The sequence below is a fragment of the Tenrec ecaudatus genome, chromosome 2 (assembly GCF_050624435.1).
Source record: "Tenrec ecaudatus isolate mTenEca1 chromosome 2, mTenEca1.hap1, whole genome shotgun sequence".
NCBI classification, from domain to species: domain Eukaryota; kingdom Metazoa; phylum Chordata; class Mammalia; order Afrosoricida; family Tenrecidae; genus Tenrec; species Tenrec ecaudatus.
This window is the reverse complement of record NC_134531.1, coordinates 62,333,409-62,356,149: the sequence shown is the minus strand read 5'-3', so window position 1 is coordinate 62,356,149 and position 22,741 is coordinate 62,333,409. Positions and strand designations below refer to the sequence as shown.

General features: G+C 39.1%; 1 protein-coding gene across 2 annotated transcripts in view; it reads left to right on the top strand.

Annotated features, from left to right (window-relative positions):
* Positions 1 to 17,304, top strand: part of CENPK (centromere protein K) — a 34,284-nt gene extending 16,980 nt beyond the window's left edge. The window contains exons 5-10 of one of the 2 annotated variants that reach the window (XM_075541087.1): positions 4,463 to 4,509; positions 8,041 to 8,123; positions 8,813 to 8,911; positions 9,308 to 9,434; positions 14,042 to 14,095; positions 15,685 to 17,304. In XM_075541087.1, coding sequence (XP_075397202.1) covers positions 4,463 to 4,509; positions 8,041 to 8,123; positions 8,813 to 8,911; positions 9,308 to 9,434; positions 14,042 to 14,095; positions 15,685 to 15,843 — 569 coding nt within the window. In that variant the 3' untranslated portion in view covers positions 15,844 to 17,304. The remainder of the gene's footprint in view (positions 1 to 4,462; positions 4,510 to 8,040; positions 8,124 to 8,812; positions 8,912 to 9,307; positions 9,435 to 14,041; positions 14,096 to 15,684) is intronic. The other variant, XM_075541086.1, reaches the window with a different exon arrangement.
* The last annotated feature ends 5,437 nt before the right edge of the window (positions 17,305 to 22,741 follow it).

Here is a 22,741-nt window from a genome sequence, read left to right as displayed (position 1 = left end):
TAATGGGAAGTCACCTATCTTTTCATTCTTTACACAGATGTTATTATAGATGAACATATATATCTAACATTAGACCCTAATAATCTTTTTCATTGAGTTGTTATCATCCTTCTCATAGAGACTTCCTTATGCTTAGTAAAACTATAAATTGTTTCTCTAGTGACTGAATCTTACATGTTGAGGGCCATCCCTCTTCTTCGCTCCCCCTCTACTTTATCAAGCATGATGTCCTTCTTCAGGGACTGGTGTCTCCTACATGTCCAAAAGGTATCGCCATTCTTGCCTCTAAACAACAATCTGACTATATTTGTTTTTTTTAAAAAATTTAAAGTTTTATTCACATGTCATGCAATTCAATAGTTCAATCATATCAAGAAGAGTTGTCACATACGTTTTAAAAAAAATCATTTTACTGGGGGCTCATACAACTCTTATCACAATCCATCCATCCATTGTGTCAAGCACATTTGTACGTTTGTTGTCATCATCATTTCCAAAACATTTTCTTTCTACATGAGCCATTGGTATTAACTCCTCATTTTTTTCCCTCTCCCCTTGTGGCTATATTTCTTCTAAGATAGATTTGTTTGTTCTTCTGACAGTCCCTCTTATTCTTAAGATTCTTTGTCAGAGCCATAATTCAAATACTTCGATTCTTTTGTCTTATTCAGTGTCCAGCTTTTTTTTTTTTGTAACCATGAGATAATTAGCGTTTATTGTACCAACATGGCCAATGAACACATGTGGGATTAGGCGGTGTACTGAGCCATTTGTTCTGTTTTATAATTTAATTAACTGTTTATTTTTTTTTCTTTTTTTAACAATTTATTAGGGGCTCATACAACTCTTATCACAGTCCATACATATACATACATCAATTGTATAAAGCACATCTGTACATTCTTTGCCCCAATCATTCTCAAAGCATTTGCTCTCCACTTAAGCCCTTTGCATCAGGTCCTCTTTTTTTTTTCCCCTCCCTCCCCTCTCCCCCTCCCTCATGTGCCCTTGGTAATTTATACATCGTTATTTTGTCATATCTTGCCCTATCCGGAGTCTCCCTTCCCCCCCTTCTCTGCTGTCCCTCTCCCAGGGAGGAGGTCACATGTGGATCCTTGTAATCAGTTCCCCCTTTCCAACCCATTCACCCTCCACTCTCCCAGCATCGCCCCTCACACCCTTGGTCCTGAAGGTATCATCCACCCTGGATTCCCTGTACCTCCAGCCCTCATATGTACCAGTGTACAAACTCTGTCCTATCCAGCCCTGCAAGGTAGAATTCGGATCATGGTAGTTGCGGGGAGGAAGCATCCAGGATCTGGGGGAAAGCTGTGTTCTTCATCGGTACTACCTCGCACCCTGATTGACCCATCTCCTCTCCTAAACCCCTCTATGAGGGGATCTCCATTGGCCGCAGTGTCCAACTTTTACATACATATGAGACAGTTCAAAGTACCATGGCATGGGCTGGGGCACCTTAGCCCTCAAAGTGACATCCTGGCACTTTAAAGAAGTTTTATGCAGCCGATTTCTCAATGCAAACTTAATTATAGGATTATTGCTTGTTGTGGCTAAAAACGAAACCAAAGTTAATACTTCATAGAAAGATTGTTCAACACATTATGGTATATCCACACTATAGAATATTAAGTAGCTAATGAAATGAAATGGGCCATGTCTGACCTCTTCCAACTACAGAAACGGGAAGGAGAATCCAACTCCCCATCTGCTCAAGGATAATCCCTATGAGGCAGACATCAGACATGGCTCCACCCTCCATCCTTCTGACAACATCACTCCCATGCCACCCTGAGTTTGATAGTCTATTGCAATGGCCACACAGATCAGAAAGCATTATAAGAATATGGTCCTTTTATGTGTTGCATTGCCTCTTCTCAGCCATTGAACATGTGCTAACAGGCACATCTCAACCACATAGGCCCTTGGCCTCTACTCTGCTTGGACAAGTGTTATAAATCCCACGGGCTTGTCATGGTCTCAGTATTGCAGCCTATGGTGCTCTGCTGCCTCCACTTCAGGCAGGGCTTTCCTATGTGATCTGCTAATGGCTCTTCTCTCTTGGTGGTCATGTTAGTCTGGGTAGACTAGAGAAGCAAATTTATAGACACTCATGTATATAACATATAGCTTTATATAGAAGAGCAATTAAATATTTAGAAAACATATTGAGAAAACATCCCAGCCGAATAAGTATCTATAAATTCCTCTTCAGACTTACAAAACACATGCAATGACACCGAATGCAGGAAGATCATAGGCCAGTGGATAGAAAGACTTGTGGATCCAGTGGCGGTAGAGGCATCTCAGGGCTAGCAGGGGTTTCCACGTGGCTACTTCTGCTCCAGGGTTTAAGTATAGCTCCATATGTCATCTCCACAGGAATGTCTTGCAGGGAGCAAGCAAGCCTGTGTCCCGCCTCCAGTGAGCTATTTATCTCCTTAGTGCCTCTAAATGAGATTATCAAGCTGCGACCTAATTGACAGGCTAAACTCTGCCCATTCACTCTTAAGTCTCAAATTGGCAAAAGATTATATAACTACCACTGGTTATGAGATCTTCTGTTCCTGCTTTTGAGATGGCTCACTTTTGTACCTCGCAGAATGGCAAAATTGACCTTGAGGCAAGAGTCCTTTACACTTACTGAATACTCCCATCCAGTCATTTGTCAGGAGTTAAAAAGACTATGGATAGAGAAGCCATACCAAGGAATTTCAGTTAACTGTAGTAGCCACTTATAAAAAACGATGCTCACCCTCCCGACACAACTGCTGAAGCCAAAGCGGGTGAATAAGCAAATGTGAAGAAAGCTAATGGTGCCCGGCTATCAAAAGAGACAGCGTCTGGGGTCTTAAAAGCTTAAAGGTAAACAAGCAGTCATCTAGCTCAGAAGCAACAAAGCCCACATGGAAGAATCACACCAGCCTGATCACGAGGTGTAGAAGAGATCAGGTATAAGACATCATCAGAACAAAAAAATCTTACCATAGTGAATGAAGGGGGAAGTGCAGAGTGGAGACCAAAAGCCCATTTGTCGGCCACTGGAAATCCCCTTGCACAGGGGTTTAGGGGAGGAGATAAGTCAGTTAGGGTGCGATGCAGCAACGATAAAGAATACAGCTTTCCTCTATTCCTAAATGTTTCCTCCCCTCCTCCTCCACTATCATGATCCGAATTCTACCTTGCAAGTCTGGATAGAGCAGAGGATGTACACTGGTACAGATAGGAGCTGGAGGCACAGGGAATCCAGGGCGGATGATACCTTCAGGAGCAGGGGTGTGACTGGCGATACTGGGAGAGTAGAGGGAGAGGGGATTGCAAAGGGGGAACCAACCGATTACAAGGATGTACATGTGACCTCCTCCCTGGGGGACGGACAACAGAAAAGGGGGTGAAGGGAGACGTCGGACAGGGCAAGATATGACAAAATAATAATTTATAAATTATCAAGGGCTCATGAGGGAGGGGAGAGTGGTGAGGGAGGGGGAAAAAAAGAGGACCTGATGCAAAGGGCTTAAGTGGAGAGCAAATGCTTTGAAAATGATGAGGGCAATAAATGTATAGATGTGCTTTACACAATTGATGTGTGTGTGGATTGTCATAAGAGTTGTATGAGCCCCTAATAAAATGTTAATAAAATAAAATGTGGAATAAAAAAATATGACTCAGATGAATAGAAAAGATATCTATTAACAGTTTTGTTGAATAGAAACAAGATTGGAATAGAGTGTACTATGTGATCCTAGTGTAAAACTGGCAATAACAAAAATAACCATAACATACTAACACATGTATATGTAGAATGTGTGTGTGTGTGTGTGTGTGTGTGTGTGTGTGTAGATATACAAGGATGCTTAAAAAAATTTGTGGAAAATGAGTTTAAAGATAATGGAATTTTTATATGAACCTTCTGAAACTCATACGTTGAATCATGTGACTTAAGAAAAATGATTGAGGGATACTGTAGATTTTTAATTTTGCTTTTGTTAGGTTGGGAAAACAAAAAAGGGCACAAAGATGCATAAATATAATCATATTAATGTAAAATTATATGTAATTATTGGTTATATGCTTAAAATGTTAAATAAAATAATTTTGTAGGTCAACACATCTTGTAAAAGATGGTGTAATACATTAAATTCAAAGGAAGAGGGGTATCTTAGAAAACCATAGTATTCTGTATTTATTATTATTTTAGAGAAACATTTTGTTTACCTTTTTAGTTAACTTTTTTGAAATAATATTTTTATTGATATATCTTACTTATTCCAATATATCCCTTCCCTTCCCATACAGTCCTGTTGTTAAATCCCATCAGGTGAGGGGGGACACACAATCTTCAGTGCTATCTCCTTTCTCCCTGCCTCCACCCAGAATTTTTATTTTTAAATATTAAATAAGAATATATATATATATATAAATTTGGCTTTTTTTGTTTTTATAGTTATTCCACTGAACGAAGATGTTCTTGTAACATTAGGAAAAGAAGAGGTAAGTCCTTTAATGAACTGATAGTGAGTCCAAATAATTTATAAGTAGAATAGTTGTGGGCAGATTAGTGATATACGTAATAGAATGAAATCTTTTAAAACCATGTTAACTTTTACAGATTTAACTATGTCTTATTGAACAGAATGTTTTACTTTAGCAGATTTAAATTTTGAACTTACTTTTATCAGTGTTAAGATTAGTGTTTATATATATATCTTACTGTCATAACGAATTTTTAGTTTCTTATACTTTCTTCATAAACCCCCCCTCCAGCAAGTTAAACACGAGTAACTAGTCACATGGCTAAAGACATATGGTACATATCATCTGAAAGCTTAACACAGATGTCAATAAGGACCTTTTCAAGTGTATATAATAAGGACCTTTTTAAGTGTGTATATATCTTTAAGGTCCAAGTATAGGAGAGAATACTTAATTTGATTTCTGACTGCTGCTGTCATGCACCTTGATTGTGGCAAGAAACAGCATGCCTCTTTTGCCCCACACAATACCTTACCTGACCTTGCTCCATGCGACTTCTTTGTGTTTCTGTGAATGAAGAGGGAGGGACATGAAAGGCAGCAGTTTGACAAGGTAGAAGAGGTGAAGAAAAAACAAGGGCGGTGCTGTCAGCCATCCAAAGAGATGAGTTTGAAAAATGTTTTCAAGGAATGCAATTGCAGATTTGACAGATGTATTAAGAGTAATGTAGAGCACTTTGGAGGTGATAACGTTCTGTAAAAAAAATTTAAATACATAACTGAAAAAAATTATGTTTTCGGGGGGTTGCCAGTTGTGCATGCACTTAACCAGGCTGAGGAAATTTCCTTCTATTTCAATTTACAAAGAATGTTTTAATTCTGAATTGATATTAAATTTTGTCACTTTTTCTTTCTGAATCATTTTTGTTTCCTTTTTGGCTTTTCAATGTATGAATAAATTTGGATTGATTTGAAAATTAATTTTAGTCATTTAATAAACTACACTCTTGGGCTCAATCTCATTTTACTATGATGCTGTAACCCTCAGCAATGTGAGTAGCTATGTTTCTGAATTGACTTTGCTAAGACAAGAGGCTCCAGTATCTCTGTTCCTGGGAGATATTGGGGTTCTCTTTTCCTCGTGATGCCTTTGCCAGACCTTGATGTGAGGGTAAGAACAGCCTCTCAGTGTGTGCTTTGATGACTTTTTTACTATGCAAAGGACTCCATGTGCATTTACTCTTATTTAGTCCTTAATTTTTATGGGAATTTTTTTTTTCCTGGGAAACTGTTTTAGTGGGGGAAAAATTAAATATAAGTTAAATTTGCTTTTATGTCTCAGTTTCCTTAGTTGAGCAGTTGTGGTTTGTTTCTTTCAAATAATTTGCCCATCTAATTTTTCAAAATTTATTCATAAACCGCTGTTACCATTTCATATTTCTATGACGGTGTCTCCTCTCATTCCTGATATTTATTGACATCAAAGAATCCGTGTTTGGTTTCGTTGCTTTTTCTCTATTTTCATTTTGTTTTCTTTATTTTTGTTTTCTATTTCATTGATTTCTGTTCTCTATTACTATTCTTATGTAGCCTTAAAAACATGTTTGTAGTTTTTTTGGTGAGGGTTTGCAGAGCATAGGAACTTTCCATTCAGCGGTTCCTAGGTATTTTGTTTCATATCATAGATGGCACTCTCCACAATGTGATAGTCCTCATCCCACTTCTTTCCTGCGCTTTTGTTTTCCATTCCTGCTTCCTAACCCTCCTCCTTTCTGGTCTTTCTTCTTGGGCAAACGATGGCATTTTAGTCTCTAATCGTTGATTGTTCCAAGGAGCGCCCCTCCCTACTGTGATTGCTCCTGTGCTAGCTCAGTGGTTGTAGGGTGTGCAGGCCATTGTGCCTGTGCACTGTGCTATGCCAGGTGACCGTGGTAGACCCGAGACTGTGGTCTGGAGCAACTCATTCTTTAAAGGTATATGATTATGTCTAAAAAACTTCATAACCAGCTCCCTGTATATTCTTCTATAATCATGGATATATTTGCGGCATTTACAGATCATGAGTATAAATATCTTTTGTCAGACCGATATATCTGTTTCTGAGTATAGTCCAATTCTTCTGACATCTATGTATGTACTTGTAGATTGTTGTTACTGTTGTTACAAGATTGTACTCCCAGTGCCTTGCTTTGCCTTGATCATATTTTGCCTACTTCTGTTTACTCTCTGTTGCCGTCCCCTTTGCCCGAGTTAATGTGTGCCTCCTAGTTAGTGATTCCCTTTCCTCTTGCTCCTGATAACATCAAAGAATGTTTCTTTTTCATGTGAAAGCCATTTTTTAAAAAACTTTTGTAGTAGCCTTCTCATTTATAGTTTGTCCTTTTGAGATTGACTAATTTCAAACACCATGATTCCTTCCAGGTTCATCCATGTTATGAATGCTTGGAAGATTCATTGTTATCCTTTAACATTTTGTTGTATTTAATTGTACGTCTGTGCCATATTTTGTCTATCCACTAATGCGCATTTATGTTATTTCCATATTTTTGCTATTTATGAATAGTGTTGTGATAGACACATAGACATGTATCTGTACAGGTCACAGGTATCATAGATCTAGGTTATATACCCAGTAGTACGTATATAATAGATTCTCATTTCTATTTCCATCTTCTTAAGAAAGTACCATGCTGCTTTCCACGGGGGATGTATCATTTTGTAATCTTACCAGCAATGTATGAGGACTTCAGTATCCCCGCACTGTATCCAGCTTTTATTGTTTTCTTCAGGATATTTCATTTACCTTTTTTTTTTTTTGGAATGGTGGAAGCTGAGGTCATTAATTTGAGAGCTTTGTTTTTCTAATATATGCTTTTAGTGCTAAATTCTGTGTCATCCAAGTTTTCTTTTTTTTAATTCAGTTTAAAGTACTCCTTGATTGCTACTTTGACCCATGGATTATTTAGAATTGTGTTTTTCATCATCCAAATATTTATAATCTTTCCAGATCCTCTTCTGTATTGTTTTATAATTTAATTCTGTTCCTGGGCCTTTTATACTTAATGTAATATCAATATGATAGTGTGTAAATCTACCTTCCTGATTTTTTCTTTTGTAGTCATTCTATCTGGTCTCTGTTCTAATTTTCCACTTTCTTAGGCTATGTTTTTAGTTTTAAATATTAATCTATTTTCCAGTTATCTTATAAAGAGGTTAAAAATAAGAAAAAAACAATTTTTATGTTTGTCCACATTGTTACCACTTGAACAAAGTGTCCTTTGTTTTATTTTATTTATATCTGGGACTAGATTTAATTTAGTATTTTCTTTCTTTCTTGTTTAACATTTTTGTTCAAAATTCTTTAGGCCATATCTGCTAGTCATTAACTGATTATACTCTTATTTAATCATGGCTTGTTTAAATTTTTTAGAACCTGTTTTATTTTCAAAGACGTCTACTGCAATTTTTTGCTATTTACTTTTGAATTATTGATCCCTGACCAACATGTAAAAAGCATTACAGACTAACTCATCAATTAATTTTATTCCAGTTCCAAAAATTGGGACATGATCTGGAAATGGTATTGTCGACTATTGAGTCAAAGAACGCGAAGTTAAAGGAAGACTTGGAAAGGTATATTTTTGTTAGAAAAATCCATTGCTGTTGAGCTGATTTTTATCCTTTGTGACCCTGGAGAATAGAGTTGAACTGCTCCTGGCTTTGCCGAGAGACTGTGACCTGTACTAGAGCAGGCTGTCTCTTCTTTCTCCTACAGAGTAACTGGTGAAGTCAAACTTAGAGACTTTGGGTTAAAGGCTCAGTAATTTAGTCGTTATGACACCAAACCAACAAGAAAAGGCCAAATCACTTGCTCCCAAGTGGGTTCTAACTCATGACCCTGTACTGCAGCGGGTCTCAGCCCGTGGGTCGCGACACCTTTGGGAAGGGTGGAACGACCCTTTCACAGGGTCACCCGCGTCATAACAGTAGCAAAATGACAGGTAGTAATGAAAATAGTGTTCTGGTTGGGGGTCACCACCACATGAACTATATTTGAGGGCCGTGGCGCGAGGAAGGTTGAGAACCAGCGCTGTAGAGTGGCTTCTGAGGCTATGAGAGCGGGTACCCTCAACTTTCTCTGAGAGCACCTGGTGGGTTCGAGCCACCGACACTGGCAATTAACAGGTTTCTCATCAGTGCTTACCTCATACTTGCCACCAGGGCGCCTTATGGTTGCTTCCACTTCCATTAATCACATGTCTATACTGAATTAACAGTTAATGTTTATTTAGCTGTTGTTTGTTCTTCTTCAATGTTTAAAGGGAGCAGCAATGGTTGGATGAACAAGAACAGATAATGGGATCTCTCAACACACTACAAAGTGAGCTGAAGGACCAGGTTGTACCATATTCTGAATCAAGGTATTAAGTAAGAGAAATTATTTTCATTTTTTATACTATAAGAAATAGATCACTAGAAAGAATATCAATTTTACCAGGAATCATGAGTCTTATCCTAACTTTTACCAATTGCTACTAACAGCCTTATTTTCACTGACTTCATGGTGCTTTTAGTTTTCCCTACAGGGAAATATGTTAGTGTTTTTCATTATTTGATTATTTAGTTCTTCCTACAGAGAAATGTGTTAGAGTTTCTCATTATTTCATTATTTGATTTAAGCAATAACTCGTGAACAAAATTTTTGATCAACTTTATAAGTAGTCATTTTCATGTGCATGTATATTTTATCACATAAATGCTTCTGTGTTTTTTTTAATTTACTAGAGTCTTTTTAAATTAATCTATTTTTTTACTAGAATCTTTAATGAACTGAAAGCTAAGTTGAATAATATAAAACAATATAAGGAGAAGCTTTTGTTTGCCTTGAGTGAGTTTCTAGAAGACAATTTTCCCCTGCCTGATGGAAAAGTTAAAAAGAAAAAGGTAAGTTTTAGAAAGCTATCCAAGTACATACACTTGAATAAATTGTGTCTGGTAGTTTAAAAATGACAACTTTCTGATATATTTTTGTATGTTAACTATATATATCTAAGATACACATGGAAATACATGTATAATATATTCCCTCATCACATTATAATGTGTATTGAAAATTTGAATAAATTATTCAATAAATTGAAAAATATGTAAAATAAAATGTATTACATTTTTATAATTCATACTTGTTAGTCATAGAGACTCAAGATTTCTGTGAATTGAAGCTAGCTATTTCATTAATTAGCCTAGCTTTTTGAAAGACAGTTTTTCTATTTCAAAGGACAGTTCAAGATGACAAAGTAAGATATTATAATGAAATGTACAAATTGATGTATGGAATGTTGTAAGAGCCCCCAATAAAATGATTTTTTTTAAAAAAGTATACTAAGGCCTAGAGTTAGAAAACCAGAAAGGAAGAACACACTATCTTCAACTGAAATAATTAAAGAAAACTTTCAAGCCTCGAGTTGCAATATTGAACATTTTTATGGGCAAAATATTGAATGATGCAGGAAGCATAAGACAGAGATGGAAAAACACACACGGTGACTGTCGCGAGAAGAACTAGTCCATGTTTAATCATTCAAGAGTAGAGTGTGAGTAAGAGCCACTCACTAAGACTGAAGGAGGGCTTTGTGCTGCTCTCAAGGCATCGGCCAAATAACAAGGCTCCAGGGATCGATGGAATACCTACTGCAACGCTTCAACAAGCCGACTCAGCACTGGAAGCGCTCAGATGTCTTTACCTAGCCAACTGACTGGAAATATCCACATTTGTACCTTTACCAAAGAAACATGACACAACAGAATGTGCAAATTACAGAACAGTGTCATCGATATCCCATCAAGTGACATTTTGCTGAATGTCATCCAACAGTGGTTGTAGCAGTACATCGACGAGGAGCTGCCAGAAATTCAGGTCAGCTTTAGAAGACATGCAGCCGGTGATGTCATTGCTGATGGCAGATGGCTCTTGGCTCAGAGTAGAGCGTACCAGAAAGATGTTTACTGTTGTCTTATTCACCACGTTGAGGCATTGGACTGTGTGAGCATAACAAGCTGAGTGTGGGCAGCTGTGGGAAGAGTGGGAACTCTACAACACTTGGTGTGCTCCCGTGGAACAGCCACACGGGTCAAGAGGTTCCTGTGTAACAAAACAAGGGAATGCTGCATGGTCTCAAGATCAGCCCTGGTGCGTGTCAAGGTTGCATCCTCTCACCATACTTTTTTAATCTGTATGCTGAGCAAATCATCAGGGAAGCTGGATTATGTGAAGAAGAATGTGGCATCCGGATTGGAGGAAGGCTTTTGTCTTACTTAATATCCAAAGTCAATGATCATGGAAGCAGCAGTCAAGAGATCAAAAGATTAATCTGCTTCATAAGACCTCTTTAGAGTATTGAAAAGCAGGGATGTTCCTTTGAGGACTCAGGCGTGCCTGATCCAGGCCCCAGTATTTTCACTGTCTCAGGCACGTGAAAGTAGCGCATTGAATAAAGAAGACTCCTCACATTTGAGTTACGGAGCTGGAGAAGAGTCTCGAATGTACCACGATCTACAAGAAGAACGAGCCGATCTCTTTTGGAAGAAGTACAACCAGAATGCTTCGTAGAAGCAAGAATGGTGAGCCTTCTGTTCAAGTCTCTTGTTCATGCTATCAAGAGAGACCAGTCCCTGGTAAGGGCATCACACGTGGTGAAGTGGAGGCGCAGCATAACAGAGGAAGATCCTTCGCAAGATGGATTTAACACAGTGGCTGCAACCTGGGCTCAAACAAAGCAATTACGAGGCTAGCTCAGGAGCCGGCTGTCTTTCTTCATGTTGAACTCCGAGCCCCTGTGATGTAGCCCCGAACCACAGCATGCCCATAGGTACCTGTTTTCACAGCTGCAGGATGTTTCTGCCTTTAACTATTTTCCCCTGTAATCGCAGGTTTACTGAGTTATGAGGGAAGTATGGACATTGTATGACAACATTGTCTAGAATAGCTATTTTCTATATAATTTATGAGAGCCTGTTATGTAGCTCGGCAAAAAAATGGGGCTTTCTACTCCAGTAAAGAGTTACTCTTGGAAAACTTCAGGGGGCAGTTCTACCCTGTCTTAAAGTGGCTTGATGGCAGTGAATGAGTGACATAGGTGCCTGACAGCAACATAGTGACCTAGTTAAAAAAGCTTGTGGGTCTCTAAATTCTATAGTGCATACTTGTTCTTTCAATGTCTGTTTTTCATGCTTGCTATTTATATAACTTATGTTTTTAATCTTTAAAAGAACCAGGTTTAGCCTTATTTATTTTCTCTTTTCATGTGTTTTGTATTTCATTATTTTTCCTTTGAGATTAATTTTTTCTTTTATTTGCTTTTTGAAATGGAAGTTAGATTCCTAATTTTAATACTAATTTTGACTTTTTAATATTCCTTAACAAATGGATTTAAGTGTGTGAGTTTTTCTCTAGTCACTGTGTTAGTTACAGTCCGCAATTGCTGATGGGCTCTTTTCCTCATCTTTGTGGTATAAAAAGATTTTGTTTTTAAATCATTTTATTGGAGGCTATTCATATAACTCTTATCCCAGTCCATCTATCCATTGTGTCAAGCACATTTGCACATCTGTTGCCATCATCATTCTCAAAACATTTTCTTTCTACTTGAGCCCTTGGTATCAGATTCTCATTTTTTCCTCTCCCTCCCCACCTCTCCCCCGTGACAAACCCTTAATAATTTCTAAATTATTATTTTGTCATCTCTTACACTGCCCCACGTCACCCTTCACCCACTTTTCTGTTGTCTGTCCCCCAGGAAGGGGGTTATATGTAGATCCTTGTTATTGGTTCCCCCTTCCTAGGAGTGGGTAGGAAGCATTAAAGAATTAGAGGAAAGTTGTATGTTTCATTTCTGCTACACTGCACCCTGTCGGGCTGGTCTCCTCCCTGCGACCCTTCTGTAAGGAGATGTCCAGTTGCCTACAGGTGGGCTTTGGGTCTCCACTCCACACTCCCCTTCATTCACAATGATATGATTTTTTTGTTCTGATGATGCCTGACCCCTGATCCCTTCAACACCTCGTGATCGCACAGGCTGGTGTGCTTCTTCCATCTGAGCTTTGTAGCTTCTGAGCTAGATGGCTGCTTGTTTACCTTCAAGCCTTTAAGACCCCAGATGCTATATCTTTTGATAACCGGGCCCCATCAGCTTTCTTCACCACATTTGCTTATGCACCGATTTGTCTTCAGCGATCATATTGGGGAGCTGAGCACACAATGATATGGCTTTTTGTTCTTTGATACCTGATAACTGATCCCTTCAGCACCTCGTGATTATCCAGTTCAGCACATTTTTAATACAGTTTTTGTGGTAAAATTAGGTATCTTGGCTGATGCTCGGGTTGGCTTATACTCGAGTATGTACGATATATATAAATAGGTATATTTGTTTATATATATATATATATATATATATATATATATATATACACACACACACACACATACAAATGTAACAAGGAAGCAGATGACTTTGGACCTCTACTTAAATCTTACCTCAGTACAAGGACGGTTTGTTCCAAGATTTCAGCATTGCATGATACTCACCTTCCTGAAACAATCGCTGAAGACAAAATGGGTGCATGAACCAATGTGGTGAGGAAAGCTGATGGTGCCTGGCTATTAAAAAATATAGCATCTGGAGCCTCAAAGACTTGTAGTTAAACAAGCAGCCATCTAGCAGGGAAACAACAAAGCCCACATGGAAGAAGCACACCAGCCAGTATGATCATGAGGTGTTGATGGTAATAGGTATTAGAAGTTCAAAAGCAAGCAATCAAATTGATGTGAAGGGATGTGGATGTAGGGGAGACCCCAAACCCACTTATAAGATAATTGGACAGTCCCTCACAGAAGGGCCACATGGAGGGGATGATAAATCCAGGGCGCAGTATGGCACTGATGAACAATCTAACTATCCTATAGTTCTCTAGTATTTCCTCCCCTTACTATTTTGACTTTTATTTGCATATGTTTATCTGTATATTTATGATCATTCAGCACATGATAGACAAGATAGGTAACCCTTCAGACACAGTAGCAGGGTACTTCAGGGTATGAGAAGAGGTGGGGGCGAAATGGGGAGCTGATAGCATTGATGACTATGACCCCACTTGCTGGGATCAAACAACAGAGTTTTTTATGAATGAATAGATAGGATTGTGTGAGCTATGGTGAAAAAAAAAACAAACCGAAAACTATTATAGGAAAAAAAAAAGGAGGGTTCCTGGGGGTATGCTGGCAGAGGGAGGAGACAAAGGGGAGCCAATATCAAGCAGTTCAAGAAGAAAGAAAATTTTGAAACTGATTGTGGTAACAGTTGTATGTGTGGTGTGACTGAATGGTGGAATGTTAGGCTACCTGTGAGGGCTCCCAATAAAATTATTAATAAAATTATTTAAAAAAAGAAATAGTAGTATTTAAGTCTTGTTGCAAATAGTTTAATGTTATGCCATTGGCAGAATTGACGTACTTGTATTATTGATCCTTTGTATTTACATTTCTCTCAAAGAAAAGCATTCAAGAACCAACCGCACAGTTGATAACACTCCATGATATATTAGAGGTAAGTCTTTTGTGTGGTTTCTTCTTCTCTCTCTGAAATTTGTCTTCATTAGTGATTTGTGAACAATTAGATTAGTGATTTGTTGCTGGGGAGTTGAATCTGACACATGCTGACCACGTGTGTCAGTAAAATGGGTGTTTAATGGCTGGCTTCGGAAGTGGATTGCCAGTGCTTTCTTCCTAGGCACCTCTTTGTAGAATGGAACTGCTACTCTTTTAGTTAGTAACTGAGCACATTCAAGGAACTCTGGTGGCTCAGTGGCTCAGTACTTGGCTGCTAATTGGAAAGGTCAGTGGTTTGAAGAGGACATCGACTTCTGTAAAGATCCCGGCCCTGCGGCCCTGCAGCCCTGCGGCCCTGCAGCCCTGCAGCCCTGCGGTGCCGTTCTACTCTGCGCTACAGACTGGTGTGGACTCACACTTGGCAACAGCACCTGACTCGTTTTGGACACACTAACCAGTTGCACCACCTGGAGGGACTCTGCCCACAAACTGGAAACAAGAAACGATCTTTATCTAGACCTGGAGGCGCATATCAATTTCTTATCAACATTTGTATAGTAACTTATCGTTAGGACAGGATTAATCTCTGCCTAATACTGCAAAGAGTATTATCACGTTTTACAAAAGTGTGAAAGTGAAATAAATCTTTCCTTGAAATAGAATTCTTATTTGTATTCCTCAGATTTTTGTATAGGTAAACTGTTTTAAAACTATTGTTTAGAGGTTATTCAATATTTATCTGGTAAAATCCTATACTATTACTGGGAATGTTTAGCTGGCATGTATGTACTATTTAAAATACATATGTGAGCTTCAAGATTCCTCACAAAGTTTCCAGAATTTGTACACAGATTTTCTTTAAATAGCATTAGGGTATTGTTCACGCTGTCAGGTCTGCGTAATTTTAGCTTTATCTGCTTTGCATTTACTTTTTTTGCAGCTAGTTTCTTTCACTTATAACCATAACCTTTAGAAGCCACTTTTGAGCTTTAGGAAATGATGAAGTGCTTTAGAAGGTCTGGCTGTGGCCGTCCAGACGATGGCAGAGTGGAAGATAGAGTCTTTTGGGAAAAGTGGGGTACTAGCAACTAGTGTGCCTTTTAAAAACCACTGTTAAGATTTGAAGAGCGATTTAAGAAAATAAGTTTTACTGTCATTTTGTAAAATGGGTACAAAGATCTCTGTTTGTTCAACAAACTCATTTTGGTAACTCAGAATCTCTTAGCTATAAAATATTATTATTTTGACAAGCAAAATGTAGGTATTTATAATTAGAACCTTTCATTTGCTCTAATAAGACTACTATTTTCAAGGTTGACAACTTTTTAAAACTAAAACATGTCATCTATGTGGTAAATATTGACAGATGGTAACTGAAATACATATTTTTGAACAGTATATATACCATAAGAAACCTAGAATGAGCAGTCATTTTTTGTATCTGCCCAAAGAGAAATGATATCAAACCTTTGTGTGTGTGTGTGTGTGTGTGTGTGTGTGTGTGTGTGTGTGAAATACTTTGTTAATCTTTACGTGTGGCAGTGTCAACATTTTCCCAAGTACAAGATTTTGAATTTTTTTCCCTAGATTCTTATAAATAGATTATTTGATGTTCCACACGATCCATATGTCAACGTCAGTGACTCCTTTTGGCCACCTTACATCGAGCTGCTGCTGCGCAATGGAATTGCCCTGCGACATCCAGAAGATCCACAGCGAATACGGTTGGAGGCCTTCCATCAGTGACAGGAGGTCACCCGAGGAATCTTGTCATTGGTGAGTCATGGAAACACCAAGGACAATTTGGGGAAAGAACACTGTTTGCAAATCACAGCACACAACCCCTCTTCCTTTAGCCTGCTGTCGTGGTGTCTATTTCAAAATGAGCTTTCCCCAGTGCTTTCGTGTTATAAACTGTGGGTTAAAATGCAGATAGAAGTTATTCTATACCTGACCTCTATGAAAAATTTAATGCCCCTTATTTCACATGTTGTTCATTGGGAGAATTCTTTTAACTTATATTTATTTGCTGTAAATTAATGAGTTTCTTTTATGCATTTTGTTTTGCATTTAATTATGTAGGAAATCTTTTTAACGGACAGGCCATTTAATTTGCCAATCATTTAAAAGGTTTGAACCTCCTATTTGGCATGGAAGGCAGAATAATAATCACTTGTCTATTTGTAAATTTGTTAAAAATTAGATTAAAAGTTAATGGATAGAGCTAGCATAAGGTATGTTTTAATGTGTACTATGTACTAAGTGATATTTTTTATATTTAACTACCCTTGATTTTGCTAATTATTACCAGCAACATTATGCTTATAGCTTTTTACTCCTTATGAATTTTTGTAAATAAAATGTCCTCATCTAAAGACTCTTTGGCAGTGTGGCATGATAGTTTTATTCATAGGATCGACTTCATCCCTTTTATTGTCAGTGGTTTTCTGAGAGGACTTGATGTAGACTTCTTAAAAAGCTTTCTGTGGTACAGTGCAAGGCTTGCACCCTACACAGTTGGAAATCTGCATTTAACTTTTGAATTCCCTCCCCCACCCAACCCCCTGGGAATTTAACTCCTAATACTGTACTGTTGACCAAGCGCCTCACCGATAATATATATAATCAATTGATTGGCATATTTTGTATGTTGTTTATACTATGTACTGGACCCATCTAAAGCTGTATTTGCAACATGACTTCAAAGCTATTTCACAGTTTTTCATGCCTGCTTGTATAGGCACAGAAACACCTTCTCAAATTTTCTCTCTTTTCGAGTTCCCAACGAGCTGCACATTTGTGCTTAGTTAACACCCTGCGCCTCTGAGCCCAGTCAGGACACAGACTTCTCCTGAGTGTCAGGGTGGGAGTGCCTGGGGTGCCCCCGGAACCCAGCCTCTCCCATCTCCCCCCATGTGGGGGTAGCCAGCCCCCCACAACTAATCACGATTTCAGTAGGTGCAATTGCACATTTAAAATATGTAAGATTATAGTAAAGTCATGGAGAAATGGGAGAGAGAGTAAGTAAACTAAGAAGTCAGACACATGTTTATGGTAGCACGTTCTCCTCAGCTTCTCTTGCGGAGGTGGGAGACGAGAGGGCAGGAGAGAGCTCTTGTGAGGTTTTATTTATAACCGAAGTTTATATATCTTTGGGAGCATGCAAGCCCTCTGTTACAGGTAACAATGTATGGGGTTGTAACATAGGCAATACAAGCAATAGGAGGGGAATGACCTAGGAGTGTACGGGTAACAGTAGAGGGAGGGAATAGGGGTACATATGTGGCAAGATGGGTGGACCCTAGAGTCAACATAGTAGCCTAAGCTTAGTCATCCTTGAGCGGTCCCAGGTTTGCCTTCGGACACTCCTTCAAGGGAACAATATCAGAAGGGAGTGGGCCCTACTTAGGATATAAGTCAGACTATACAGTCTGGTTGCTCTACATGGCTGATACCTCTAAAAACAATAACCTCTGACCTACTTTCAATGGCCTCTTACGATGCAGTCATTTACCATGTGTAGCAAGCAGCATCTTGGGATTGGTATATATTTGGGGGAGAGAGCTTGGGCGAAATCTTTCTGTTTACCACACCCTGCCTCTGGGAAAGGCGGAGAAAAAAGTGCTTATAGTTGGGATCCAAGTTGCTCTTGCCTTGATTTGGCCTGTGCCTGCTGCTCCCCAAGGCCCCCGTGCAGACCTCCAGTACCCCTCCCAGGGCTTCGGCAGGCCTCCCTGGGCTCCTCAGAGCAGCAGTGGCGGCTCTGTCCCATAGCAACTCCCACCCCCTGAACACGCCCCACGGCCCAGCCCCACGAACTTCCTTCCTGCTCCAAGGCTTTTGACGCTGCATTGATCTATCCTGAAGGGGCGAGCCAGCAAAGCTGCAGATCTCCATCCATGCTTTTGACGCTGCATTAATCTATCTTGAAGGGGCGAGCCAGCAAAGCTGCAGATCTCCATCCATCCTATGTGCCAGGCTAGTCAACTGTTCCCTGTAATGGCATGACTTTTCTCTTGGGAGTATTTTCAGCCTCACCATTGGCATTTCATCTTGGTCCCACGGGGTTCCTCAAGGCTTATGGCCCTGCACTAAGCATGCAAAAATATTCAAGAAATGCATTTTATAAAATAGTAATAAAAGTATGAAAAAGGAGAACTACAAAAGAACACGTTTTGCAGGTGGGTATTGATGATATTAACCTCATGGACACACTCTAGGTGCCTTATTGAGACTTAGTAACAACGTCTCCAAATACGGCCTTCACTGGTAGAGTTCACATCTATTTTCATTCGTTCAACAATCTTTTATTGAGCATGTACTATCTAAGGGTATTGAAATTCAGCAATAAATTCACTGGGGCTGAAAAAAAAGTTCTTTTTCACTGCCATACTCAATGTACTGGAGAGATGAACTGTGCATGCAGAGAAAATTGGTGTAGTGGCATTTCTGTCACCCACTCAGGTTTCTGGTTTTATCTTTTTTTAAGGGAGCAAATAATTTTTCATGTATACTGGGCCTCTTGTAAAAAATAAAAACACTGCGATGTTCTAGAGAATGTAAGATATTTTACAGGAAGATAACATATGGAATACCTTCTTAGAATACTGCTGTTGGGAGTCCGAAGAATGAATTGTGTTTTGTTTATTGAAGTTACTGGAAAGGTTAAAACATGGCTAAGGTATAAGGAAAAAAACAAACCCCCAAAAAACCCAAGGCAAACTTTCAGCCCATAGGGAACAGGCTTTGGAGGTTAGCAAGAGAGGAAGGTGAGGCAACAGACTAGAGGGCAGACAGGTATTACGTTATATAATTCATTTGAGAAGAAAAATCAAAGGGTGGGGGTCCCCCTGAGGGGTGGGATTTGACAAGTAACTTAAACTGTGGAACAAAAAGCTGATGGTCAGAAGTGTAAACCCTCCACCTAATTGAAACACAGACACACACACTACCATGATCCGAATTCTACCTTGCAGGACTGGATAGAGCAGAGGTTGTACACTGGTGCATATGGGAGCTGGAGGCACAGGGAATCCAGGGCGGATGATACCTTCAGGACCAGGGGTGTGAGGGGCGATACTGGGAGGGTAGAGGGTGAGTGGGTTGGAAACGGGGAACTGATTACAAGGATCTACATGTGACCTCCTCCCTGGGGGATGGACAACAGAAAAGGGGGTGAAGGGAGACGCCGGATGGGGAAAGATATGACAAACTAATCATAAATTGTCAAGGGCTCATGAGGGAGAGGGGAGCAGGGAGGGAGGGGGAAAAAAGAGAACCTGATGTAAAGGGCTTAAGTAGAGAGCAAATGCTTTGAAAATGATTAGGGCAAAGAATGCACATATGTGCTTTATACAAATGATGTATTTGTATGTATGGATTATGATAAGAATTGTATGAGCCCCTAATAAAATGTTTTAAAAAATGGTTAAGCCTGACAATAATTTGGAGTGGGTGGTACTGTTCACTTCGAACACCTCTGTGTTACCGATTACAGAAAGGCTAGTGAGTGAATGTTTTACTGGTAAGTGTATTAAGACTTTATATATATTATATCTTTATCTATATAGATGTTTATATATAAAAGGAGTGCTGGTGGCCCCATTGTTACAGTGATTGACAGCTAGACAAAAATGGATGGTTTGAACCTGCTGGCTGCTCCACAGAAAAAAAAGACCTGAGTATTTGTAAAGGTGTCAGTCTTTAAAAACCCAATAGGGTGGTTCTAGTCTGACCTATAAGGTTGCTATGAGTCAGAATCATCTTGACAATAGATCTGTCTTCAGTTACGGTGCTGGCAAAGAATATTGGAAGTACCATGGACTGCCAAAAGAAAAAACAGGTTTGTTTGGGAGAAAGTGCAGCTAGAATGTTCCTTAGAGGCAAGGATAGCTAGATTTCATTCAGGTATTCGGGACATATTGTCAGGAGAGACCAGTCCCTAGAGAAGATCGTGCTTGGTCCAGTGGAGGCGCAGCAGAAGCGAGGAAGGCTCTCAAGGAGATGGATTGACACAGTGGCTGCAACCATGGGCTCAAATGCAAGAACAGTTGTGAGGGTGCTGCAGAATTGGATGGTCGTTCTCCTGTATGTTGCGTTGCTATAAGTTGAAACGGACACAGTGGCATCTAACAACAACCAAAGCATTGTCTTTTTGGTGTTTATTATCAAAACATTGAAATATGTAACTTTTATGCTACAAATACTTCGAATAGACTTTTTTTCCAACAAGTTTCTTTGTTTACCTCAATATGGTTCCAATTGTCAAATACAGCAAGGAATGATTTATGATTATTGTTATATTGTATAGCTTGTTGATTCAGAGATGACCTCAATTATCAAAGTGAAAAACTATATTCTATTAGTTTGAATTTCACCTTTTGTGGGATTTTTCTTTTTTAACCAGTGTTTAATTATACATGCTGCATCAGTGCATTCCTTTAAAAACAAACAAACCAACTATGTGAAACTCAATGTCATCAAGCTGATTCTGACGCAATATGCCCCATACAGAGTACCTGAGGCGACAGATCTTTAAAGGAGCAGATAGACTTAGATAGCCTCATCTTTCTCCCAAGGAGCAGTTAGTGGACTTGAACTGAGAACTTGGTGGGTAGCTGTCCAACATTTAGCTGATAGCACCACTAAGTTACCTTTATAAAAAATTATGACAAAATAAATTTAAATTCACCTTTGACCATTCCAATCAGGGACTCCCCTACCTTGCTCTAACTATTGGTTTCATACATTGCTACTATTTTCTTTATATAATATACTCATCTTGTGCTATAGTTGTGTCCAAAGTGTTATAATATCTGTGTTTTCCTAAGTGATCACAGAGCCTGCTTACATGGTGGTGAACTGTTAATAATGGCTAACTATCCCCATATCAACTTTCTACATTACAAAGTGAATTGAAAGTTAACACACGTTTAGTTTAACTCCAGCTTTATTCCTTCAACTGTATTTATTTTATAGAAAGACAGTTTTTTGTGTAACTTCATTTTCTAAATTCCCCTTATCTTTCCTGAGCAATCCAGGATTGTTACAAACCACAGAAGGCCACTCTTCTCGGATGTGATGTAGCAACCATTTCTACTTGTTCTTGAGCCTTTCTCATTTTGGTGTGCTATACATAAAATGATGAAAGACAACAATTACCAAACAAGAATCATATACCCTGAAAAACTGTCTCTTAAATATAACAGCAAAATTTGGCCATTTTTAGATACATAGAAATTAAAGAAATTAGTGAAAATGAGACCAAGTAAGAAACACTAAAGCAGTGGTTCTCAACCTGTGGGTCCTGACCCCTTTGGGTGTTGAATGACCCTTTCACAGGGGTCGCCCAATTCATAACAGTAGCCAAATTACAGTTATGAAGTATCAATGAAAACAATTTTATGGTTGGGGGGGTCACCACAACATGAGGAATTGTATGAAAGGGTGGTGCTATTAGGTTGAGAACCACTGCACTAACGGGGCTTCTTCAGCTGTAGAACCATCAGTGACAGATGGCAATATGAGGGTAACACATATGACAATATCACCTAAATAGGAACCCAGATACAGAAGTGTGCAAAGTAAAGCAAACAACAACAAAAGCTCCTGTTAGGTTGTCAGGAGCCATGGTATTGGTCCTGACTCAGCCATCCTATGTAGAAGTGAACGGAGTTCTGCACCATCTTCACAATTCTTACATTTGAGCCTATTGTTGCAGCCACCGTGTCAATCTGCCTCACGGAGATGGCTCTTCTTGTTCACCTCCCCTCTACTTGACCAAACGTGAAGTTCTTTTCCAGAGCCTGGTCTCGTGTGACAACATGTCCAAAATACTTGAGATGAAAGCTCACCATCCTTGCTTCTAAGGAGCATTGTGGTTGGACTTCTTTCAAGACATTTCTGTTTGTTCTTTTGACAGCCCATTCCTACAACATTAAAAATAGCCAGGGGAAATGAGAGCAACTACAAAGTAAAAAGGGGGAATGAATTCGGTAGTTATACTCACTGCCATAGAGCCGATGCTGACTTAGCAACCCTGCCGGACAGGTAAAACTGCACCTGCGAGTTTCCAAAATGAACTCTACAAGAGTAGAAAGCCCCACCATTTCTCCAAGGAGCAGCAGGTAGTTTCAAACTGCTAACCTGAAGAGTTGCAGCCCAATGCATAACTGCTATAACCACCAGACCTCCAAATGGAAAGGAAATGGAGAGAATTTCAATATAGAACTGATTGTTTTAGACTTGAGAAATAATGAATTTCAAGGAAGCCTCGAAGAAAACTAAACCTCCTTAAAACCAAAAGGAAAATGATAAAGATTTACTAATCACTGAAACATTAGCAAAAAAGGAAATGGTGAGAAAACTAGAATAAACTCAGCTCAAAAAATCACATGGAACAAAAACAAAAAAACCTCCACAGCACCACAAAACAAAATAAAAAACACAGAAATTAAATGCTGGAGAGGACCCTGAGAGACTGCAATACTCAAACACTACTCGTATCTCACATCATATAAAAATGAATTGAAGATCAATCAAAGACAACACTGCGCTACTGTGGGAAACAATGTGGGACTTCCTCAAGCAGTTGGGAATAGAAGTAACATATGACCCAGCACTAGCACGACTTTATACCCCACAG